Source organism: Mytilus trossulus, chromosome 12 (assembly GCF_036588685.1).
Source record: "Mytilus trossulus isolate FHL-02 chromosome 12, PNRI_Mtr1.1.1.hap1, whole genome shotgun sequence".
Classification (NCBI taxonomy): Eukaryota; Metazoa; Mollusca; class Bivalvia; order Mytilida; family Mytilidae; genus Mytilus; species Mytilus trossulus.
Genome location: NC_086384.1, coordinates 33,598,727 through 33,609,453, shown reverse-complemented (window position 1 = coordinate 33,609,453; position 10,727 = coordinate 33,598,727). Strand labels below are relative to the sequence as shown.

General features: G+C 31.3%; 2 protein-coding genes across 2 annotated transcripts; one reads left to right on the top strand and one right to left on the bottom strand.

Annotated features, from left to right (window-relative positions):
• The first annotated feature begins 4,187 nt into the window (after positions 1 to 4,187).
• On the top strand, positions 4,188 to 6,998 carry LOC134693859 (uncharacterized). Its single transcript, XM_063554801.1, has 3 exons — positions 4,188 to 4,303; positions 5,954 to 5,992; positions 6,425 to 6,998. Exons 2-3 carry the CDS (start codon positions 5,986 to 5,988, stop codon positions 6,754 to 6,756), a joined length of 339 nt encoding a protein of 112 aa, XP_063410871.1. The 5' UTR covers positions 4,188 to 4,303; positions 5,954 to 5,985; the 3' UTR covers positions 6,757 to 6,998.
• Positions 6,999 to 7,151: 153 nt separating this feature from the next.
• Positions 7,152 to 8,699, bottom strand: LOC134693851 (substance-P receptor-like). Its single transcript, XM_063554792.1, has one exon. It carries the CDS (start codon positions 8,583 to 8,585, stop codon positions 7,557 to 7,559), a length of 1,029 nt encoding a protein of 342 aa, XP_063410862.1. The 5' UTR covers positions 8,586 to 8,699; the 3' UTR covers positions 7,152 to 7,556.
• Positions 8,700 to 10,727: the final 2,028 nt, after the last annotated feature.

Genomic DNA, 10,727 nt, shown 5'->3' with positions numbered 1-10,727 from the left:
GTTGAAACCCTGAATACTTATAAAATCAAAAAGGTTAATATGACTCTTCGAATAAACTTATATCGTTACTGAATTTTTATATCTACACTATATCAATTTGTGTATACGGACAGAGAACAGGGAATATCATGAGAAGCTTGGATTCTCTGCGAGATTTATAACTTGCAAAATTTGATGAATAAATATGATTTAATGGGTATGTAGTAAAAAGGTGAAGATCGTTCATACAGTTTGTTTTAAAAAAGCATGCGCAGTTAAGCCCAGTTTGATTTGAGTGTAAATTGATAGAGTTTTAACGTCGTGTTATAGAAAACATGCGATAGTTGCTGTAAAAGAAGAGGGACGAAAGATACCAAAGGGACAGTCAAACTCACAAATCTAAAAGAAACTGACAACGCCATGGCTAAAAATGAAAAAGAGAAACAGAAAAACAATAGTACACATTAATGTAAAGTACACATTAATGGCATGTATGTTCGATATAATTAAGCGGTATTGTTGTTTTTAATGTGATTTTATCATACAAATGTGTTACCCATTATCAGATGGAGAGATACTACACAGTAATTACTTACGGTAGAATTTTAATCATTGAGTAGATATTTAACGAGAACATGGTCTAAAGTATGTTTTTAAGACATTTCAAAATGATAATTTGAGGAGTCATCATAATCAACTCATAATAAACTTTAAAATACACCTGTAAACACTTCTATATTACAAATATGGTTAATAAACTTGCAATCACAACAACTACATCAATTGCCTGTGCATGACGCTTGTGTCTGGTCTCATTTCTTCATGATAAGTATATTGTTGTTTCTATGGACCCTGCTACAAATACAATTGTCTTTGTATCTAAATCTTATTACTGCGAATGGCTTGTAAAAGAATTAGGAATACATGAACACCCGGGTAATCCCTCATACAAAAACATCTCATTTGACGTGGGTTCGTGCATATCATATCAAATAAAATATAAATTATATTTACACATTCGTTTTCATACTTATTTTTATACTTAGAAATTTATTTAGAAGAGATACATGTACATGTACACTGAAAAATATGATTATTTTCTAAATACACGAAAAGTGAAACGATGGAAATTCTATTCCCTAATATCACGGTCACCCCCTCGACTGCGATACGAAATTTTACCACTCATGTCAGTTAATTGTTATTTTCAATTTTAAAACGCGAAGCTTGCCAAGCGTTTTAAATATTTGTAATTCAACTGTCGAGAGTGGATAAATATCTTCTATACGGTGATTGAAACTGTTTCTCTGATAATGTTTAAACAATATGCAAACAAATACAATTCTTCTTTTAAAATAATCTGCAAAAAGATGTATTCTTTCTTTATGAAATCATCAAGTATGGTCGCCTTTTTCATACCTTATCAATAGGAATTTCAGAAGAAAGCAAGAAAATTAGACTTAATCGAATTTTGACCAATGACGAACTGAAATCGCACAAGCCACACGTTGATAAAAAAATAATCAACAGAGCAGGCAAAGGATAAATCGTGAATACATAGAGAAATATAATATATATTTTTTTGTAAATGTGCATACAAAAAGGCGAATATAAAATGTTATTTAAACTTGAGACAAGAGAAGTCAGTTACATGTCCAGAGAAATAAGACGAAACTTATGCTCCAGTTTTGGAATGGAATTATCAGGTTCATAATCGGAAGTATATGGTAAAATTCTTGAACATTTTATGTAAATGTATCAGGCGCATGTGGTAATGTTTTAAACAATAATATGAGATCAAGGCGATGGCAAGTGCATGGATTTTATCAATTGTCATTTAATCCACCATTTTCTTCATTTGAAAATGCTAGTACCAAGTCAGGAATATGACAGTTCTTGTCCATTCGTTTTTGATGCGTTTTGTTTTTTGATTTTGCCATGTGATTATGGACTTTCCAAATTGATTTTCCTCTGAGTTCAGTATTTTTGTGATTTTACTTTTTATGAAATGATCTTTCGTCCATAATATGAATATGTAAATCTCTTGTTTTAGGTGTGGAGAAAATAAGCTTTTTTTTACTGAATAAGAATAAATGGTGGGTTCAAACGCTACGAACAGTTGTTACATAACTCAGGTGTAGTACGAGTATATAATTAAGAACTTACCGTAAGAGAATACAATAAAATCTTCGTTTTCAAACAAATAAAGAACTCAGCGTCCTACATATTTGATTATAAAACAGCAAACTGATTTCAATCACGGGAAGGTCAAAATATAAAGCTTATAGTATATACAAACTATTAAAATAGCTATCACATACCTTATGTCATCAAAAAAAGATAACAAAATTGATAACTGCCCACAAACAAATTTAGGATAAGGAAGCTGTCAGTCGGACAACCGAGTGTATATTTTGGTAAATCTTTTTTTGTAATGCGATCGTGCTTATGTTCCTTAGCACAAGTTTAGATTATTTCACGTCAGCTGTAACATGTATCAAGTGTGGCTTTCATATTTTTAACACAAATACCGTAGTATTGTCCCTAGTATCAGGAAAGCGGATTTTGTCTCATTATATATAATAACTAAGAATTGTGGATTACGATTTTAGTAATGTAGAATTAAATGGCGATTTTAAAAATCGGAGCCTACAAAAACTCACCATCTTCGGATTTTTCATATTATTCTACATCCTACTGAGATTAATATCTTATCATGCATTAATTTCTAAATGAACAGCAGTATTCACATTACATACATTCGGACAGGAACATTGTTAAAGTAATCGTTTTTAAAATAGGGGTCCTAATAAATGAATATATACTTTGTCGTCGTCCTAGATGTTGCCTTATAAACTGTACATGTATATCATGTAAATAGTTGGTATTTTACTACAGTTATATACATAACAAATGAAAATGTATCAATGACTGAAAAATATTTGTTTTGAAAACATCATAGTCGTCATTTTTTTTAAATACTTTCATATACACGTACATGTAACACTCCTGCGTACATAGTGTATATCTTGAGGAAAAAAATCAGATCTATCGAGAATAAATGGACATAATATACTGCTGTTTATTGTGTTATCATGAAGGGGCGTGAAGGGCAAATTCAAGTGCAATGAGCAGGTTCAATTGACATAGTTCTATGGTTTGTTACTACTAAAAATAGAACTGAAATAGTGTGACTGCATACTTATTCGCATTTTGACTATTTAAATGCCCATTTAGGTTGGTGTGTGAATTATTTTCTTAATTAGATTATGTGACAAAGATGTATATAGGGCAGAAAGTCTACACATTAGAAATTACAAACATAAGCATGCAATTTATTGCGTACTTCAATCGAATTCCACTATATTCAACCAGGTTTTTTGTTGTTGTGCCAAGTGTACATTTGAACTAGTTAGTAGAATAGACAGTTTAGTATTGAAAGATCTTGAAACTATTGCTTGATCACGAAAAACAATAAATTTGGGATGTGTTTTGTGAAGCTATGGAAGCCAGTTTATAATTAAACCTTTCATTGAATTTGTTTTAGCATGTAAAGAGGAAGATGAAAAATAATGTTTGTGGCAGATGTTTTGTTCCAAAAATTTCTCCTATTTGAAAGTTTGTGGATTTGTGATTTCCTTTTCCACAACCTCAATGTACAATGTACGTCAAACATACATGACATTTCATTATGTTGTCTTCTAGTTAAAAAAAAAAAAATGTCTCGCCGGGTTACAAATTTACAAACAAGTACACGATTTTTATAATGACTCCCTATCTTCCAACAATGATGCCTTTTTGTACATGGAAACTCTGAAATACAAAACAAAAGTTTCTTATTCGTAAGTTTAACATAAACATGAATTCACATATGGATAATTGTGTATACTACATTCGGAAACGTAGGAAATGTTCGCTTTGTTACAGAAATATGCGTTTTTAAAACATCAAACCGGTTGACCAAATGAAAAGATTATTGCTGCGCGGAAGGAAAAATAAATATTATCACATTTATCATATATATTCCAAAATAAGAATGCGCAAATTAATTTATCATCTAAAGAAGAAAAACCAATCATTTGTCTATTAAAAGTGATAGATCCGGCTGGTTTAATAGGATTTTCGTTTGCTTGTTTAAGATAAAAAAAAACGTGTACACAGAGCCCCGGTAATTGTCTACCACATCCTATTGACGACAAAAAGTAACAATTTAGAGTGTTTGTTTACTTAATATATTATATAGATACACGTACATGTATATATTTTATATATTCTTTTACACTTTTCGTTTAACAGTACACCCGTTTCCTCGCAGAATTTGTTGGTGAGTTTTTAAGTTAAGAATATCTTTTCATTTTTATATTATCATTGTATATTTGATAAATAATTTAACTAATAAGGTTTATCTTCCTAGAATATGTTTCAAACAAGAACCAATTTCAGTTTTAAAAGAAAACCTACTTATTATATTAGTCTCAAATATTTTCTTGACGTTTATTTAACATTGTTATCGTTTCTATTTATTCTACATTGATGAATGAAATAAATGTCGGTTATTTTACATCAAGAGGCTAGAAAAAATTATTAATGTTTGTTTACATTCGTATGTAAATTCAATTGATCAGCGATGTTTGATGACCCCCTTTGATACCGTTGTAACACAAGCCCGTTTAATAGTAATAATACTAATTTATATTATCAGCCAATATTTTGTGAGCATGTTTTGTTTTAAATGATAAACATAGATAAATTGGCAAATGCCTTAAAGTTTATATTTGCAAACATTATTTCCCGTTTGCCGTAAGTTGGTAGCTGCCATGATTAAAGATTTGTTTTGTTTTCCCGGAATCAGACACAATCAGGTAGATATTTTTCTTATTGACAGCATACACAATTTGTTTACTACTACTCTATTTCTAACAACATTTTTGGTTGTTCTCAAATTAAGGTTTTATTCATAATAAGGGGTAAACGTAAATTGTTAATGTCACTAGAAGGTGTAAGTACTTGCTCATTTTTAAGAAAATATGATTATAAAACCCTTGGCAAGGCTGATGTCTTTACATAACCAAGTATTGTTCATAATTTAATCCAACTATGAACAACATGCATGGTTTCCATCATCAAATGAATATCACATATCAGGTTTTATCGACAAATGTTGTTTTAGCATCCCATTGCATCATGTTCAAGTGCCGATAATGTATATGATCTTTTGGATAAATTGTGTATTTAGACCCTGCCAACGCACTTGGTTTCGTCTTTTCATGGTATAAATTCGATTTTTTCAGTTGGGTGTGTTTTACTTTGATTTGTTAAATGTAAGGATATAATATGAAACATCTTTTTTTTACGACATAACTTTAATGCTGTCACATTCAACGAGTTATCTAGGATTGACCAATATTTTGATATTCTAAAAACCTTGGTAAATAAACTCATCATAGATACCAGGACTAAATGTTCTATATACGCTAGACGCGCGTTTCGTCTACAAAACACTCATCATTGACGCTCGAATCCCCAAAAAGGTAAAAATGCCAAATGAAGTACGAATTTGAAGAGCATTGAGGACCAAATTTCCTAAAACGTTTGCCAAATACAGCTAAGGTAATCCATGCCTGAGGTAGAAAAGCCTGTAGTATTTCAAAAATTCCAAATTTTGTTAACAGTTAATTTATAAATATAACAATATCAATGATAATTCATGTCAGCATAAAAATGCTGACTACTGGGCTGGTGATACCCTCGGGGAAATAAATCTCCACCAGCAGGGGCATCGACCCAGTGGTAGTAAATAAACTCATCATAGATACCAGGACTCCAAAGTGAGGCTATTTATGGTATCATAACGTGTTATACTTTGAACCAATTATCAGAACTAAATACGCCTCAATATTCACATTCTAACTGTTTTGTTATCTTTGCAAATAAACTTTTGCAGGTTGTAAATGTTTTGATTTTATTTTGTTAGGTTTTTGAACTCAAAGAAGAACAAAACTGAATATGTCAAGTAAGTATCAAAGAGGGACGGAAGATACCAGAAGGACATTCAAACTCATAGATCGAAAATAAACTGTCAATGCCATGGATAAAATAGAGATAGAGAAACAGACAACTAATAGTACACCACACACAATATCGAAAACTATTTTGTTTGGCATTCCAATTGTGTTAATTTGAACGCCTGTCGTGAGTTTACTTAATATAAGAGTAGACGAAAGCTATACGTCTTAAATTATAAGCCTGGAATAGGGAATGTGCCAAAGACACAAAATCTGAGTAAAGAGTATCGGAGTCAATGTCAATATCAAGTTTAACATTTTCAAGTTAATTACAGGCAAAACATAACACAAGCAATTATATGATTTTCAAAATGCATGGTTACTGTTATCTTTATACTGTTGACATTATTATCTGTTTAAAATAAATGTTTCATCTTTAGGTGAAAACTTTGACAAGATAAAAAAAGAATCAAGTAAAAAATATAAGCATGCAGATAAAAGGACGTTTATAAAAGTTGGCAAGAGTAAATATTTTTTGTCGAGAGATATGGCTGGCCACGGTACTTCATTTTGCAAGCTTTATGAAGAAAAAGGAAGTTCTTTGGATTTTAAAGGGTCTGTATCTAAACAGATTTTCAAAGATGAAGTTGTTGCAAATGAGTCACGCTTAGAAGATGCATTTTCTAAACCAGACCTTAAAGATTTTGATATCATTTCGAAGCAAGAATCAAGAGAAGATACTGTTATAAAAAAGAAAGACCTCAACGGATAATGCAATGCCTATGTTTGCCACATGAGAGATGCTGTAAATTATATAAACTTTATTCAGGCTTTGTAAATATGCTATTCATGTGATCAATTTCGGATGTGCATATTGCTTAAACATCAGCAAACACCCTTGCTGGCATCATTTTTAACTGAAAAATAACTACACTTGTTACAATAAAGATAAAACAATATAGCGTTTCGAATTAAACATTTTACTGACTTTCTAAATATATTCAAGTATATGTATTTTTTTTTATTATTAGATTGAATTACTTCTTCGTTGTATACAAACACATGATTATAATTTGATATGGCATCTTCGACATACAGCATTCGAAATAAGCAATGCATCAATATGATGTTGAATTAGCCAAGTGCATAGTTTATTCATACATACTTGAAAAAATTAAAACCTATAAATTCACAATATTTCGGTTATAATTTTTTAATCGTGTTTAATGGTTTAAATAATTGTATATGAGTTTTATGTAGTAGTATTTTTGCGTTTGGCCTTGAATATCCGATAGTGGTTATTACGGCAGCACTTTTATTTTACAATTTATATAATGTAAAAAAATTGCGTTTAATAAAAAATGTCGATGTATCATCTGAAATTTTGTAGTTCATTTTTGTGCTTGCTGTTAACAGCGAATTTCACATTGTTTTAAAAGTAAATGTTGCATGTTCCAGTGTAAAATCTGAATAGTCTAAAGCATGAAAATTAACATTTAAGCTTCTTTATACAACTAAGAACACAAGCTTTCATTTTAATAATCTCGTATTAATCAAATTCGTTGAATCTTTTTAATGAGTAACAGCCGAATCAGACTCTATTGATTTGGTACCTCTAGTTTCATCGTCAGCTTTCTTATTGCGCAATCTGTTAAACACGATTTTCATTTCCCGCCTGAATTTCGTGTCCAAAAATCCATATATGAAAGGATTGACCGCATTATTCAACAAAATTGAGAATACAAATGTATAATAGGCAAATCCTTCTGAAAATGTCATTTTACAGTTAAAGTCCTTCTGAATGCGAGTTGTAACAACCATGCTGTAATGTGGAATAGCACTCAATAGGAACGCTGCAGACACAGCTAAAAGTGTGACCGTTGTTTTCTTGGTTTTGACGTTGACGCCAGTTTTTCCGTGTCTATGAAGAAACCGTAAAATCTGTGCGTAGACGCCAAACAAAACAGGAATAACTAAAAAATTGAGGACGTACAGTAGGATATAATAAACACTTGGGTAAACAGTGTTTTTGTATGCGTCATCTGTCCAGCATCGAATTCCTTTGACCCCAGGAATCGCCGTATCGACTGTGTAAACCCCGTATAAAACCAAGCATGGCCATGACGTCAACAGTCCTAAAATGGTGGCGATAATACAACATACTTTTGTATTTTTGTAGGAAAGTTGCCATTTTAAAGGCCTGCATACTTTTCTGTATCTATCGAATGCTATCACCATTAAAATATAGGCGGAACAATTCGTTGTAAAGACATTTATAAACCGACCGAATTTACACAATCCATATGACGGAAAGATTAAGTAATGGCTCATGTAGTAAATGAGGAAAGGCATTCCAATGCACGAGTTTGCAATGTCCATTACGGCCAGCCATAGTGTGTACGTCCTATAATTCGATACTTTGAATCTATGAACGTAAATCCAAAGAACAACAAAGTTGCCGAATACACCAATTATCATTAAAATTGTTGTAAAAACTATTCCTCCAATATGCCGCTCTGTGAACTGGTTGTTCAAGTCTTCAAGTGTTGTAGAATTGTCGACATCAAGCCATTTAAAACACTGTTTTCCCGTCTTGTTCATTGTGGCTATTTCTGTGGACGCAATTCAAGAAGTATTCTTTTTGTTAAAAAACTTATACTTTTAAGTTGTAAATATTTATGATTTTAATACTTCCCTCTTCCGTATGCGTTCTTATTTATATTACTTAGGTTGAAATTTAATAGACGCTTCGGAACAATAAACATATTCAATAAAAACATTAATCTTTTATCTATTGACGAATACACGTTTAAAATACATTTGTAGATACACTGTTATGTTAACTTCCCAGTATTTTCCCATTTACATCTTAACGTCCTGTATCATTATCTTTGGTACTTCTGTGTTTACATGATTTATCAGTTGATAAGGTCATGTACTTATAGATTTTCTCTTTACAATATAAAACTTCGAAACTTACGAAATTGGAAACATTTTCTACCTAAGAAATAAATAACCTTACCGGTATTTGGCAAATATTTTATCAGTTTGATGTGTAAAATTTTACTTTTTTTTACTTTTTTATTGTTTGATTAAAGCGTCACTGATGAATCTTTTCTAGACGAGACGCGTGTCTGTCGTTCAAACATTTAGGCCTCCAGTCGTTTCAGTGAATACTAGTATTTTATTTAGCATTTTAAAAAAACGCGATTATTTATAGATTATCGTTGATTATCTCAACGAGATTGGTTTTTCTCGATTGAGCTGGTACAGCGAAAGTGAGAAAAGCAAGCGAGTTGAGATGACCAATGAAAATCTGTTTATCGGTATTTTACCTATGACGACGTTGTCAATTTCAATGTCAATTTCGTAAGAACGCCACGTGGCCTTCTTGGTTTCTAGCGATAATTTTTCCATATCAAGCGAGAAGCATGATATGAAAATTATCACAAATAAAGATAAAAGGAAAAATGTACAAAATAGCGATAATTATAGATTATTGTTGATTATCTCAACGAGATGGATTTTCTCGCTTGAGCTGGTACAGCGAAAGTGAGAAAAGCAATCGAGTTGAGATGACCTATGATAATCTGTTTATCGCTATTTTACCTATGACGACGTTGTCAATTTCAATGTCAATATCGTTAGCAACGTAACGTGGCCTCCTTAGTTTCTAGCGATAATTTTCCCATATCAAGCGAAAGACATGATATGAAAATTATCACAAAAAAAGATCTAAGGAAAAATGCACAAAATAGCAATAAAACCATATATCGTATAAAATGAAATTGAATATCAAGAGACACAGACGCCAAAGTATCAAATTTACTTACACTTGCTTAATGTCCAGTGGCTAATATTTCATTCATATTTAGAACCAGAACCGAAGAATCAATTAATACTACTATTTTTGGTAAAGTTTGCAATATGGGTTAATAGGGACGAAGGACGAGAAATGTTGACGGTCGCTGAAAAGTGAAGATGTTCTGTTCTGAATACAAATATATACTTGCAGCAGTTGCTATCTTATGCATACTCAGAACGTGAATCAGTGCAACAATTGATACACCAATTATCTATAGGCTTTGAAATAGGGTTTGACTTGAACAAAATATGGGAATGTCGGATGGATTCGGAAAAAAACCTGAAAGAGTGTTCTACTGGATACTGAACAAATACTTTGGCTTTTAAGCTTTCACAAACAAGCTCCCATTGCTTGTAGATTTAAAGTTTAGATTATATGAAAAATATCAAAAAAATATAACTACGGTCTTTGTTCCTAACTAAAAACGTGTTTTTTTCTTCTACAAACCATTCTTTAGCAAGTATTTATAACCACTTTGTGCAATTTTGTGGAAAATGCATCATATTGGAAATATATAACATGCCAAATAAAAAAACTGTGACCATCATGTCAACAAAGCAGATTATCCAAAAGGCATGTTTACAATTAGAATACAACTTCAAAGATGCTTTAGTAAAAAAAAGACATAAAACGTATCGTCTTGTATCTGTATTTTGTTTTGTATTGTAATTTATCACTAAAGGTTGTCTCATAAGCTATACTACGCAGTTAGGCATGACCTTGAAAAACTTTAAAAACTACGGATTTTTTTTTATTTGACTATTTTAATGTTTACATAAAAATATAAATAAAAAAGTCATATGGCAATTAATAATAAGACGCGGAAACATTGTTGATGAAATTAAAAAATAAATGGAATGTCACCTTAAAATTTCCTT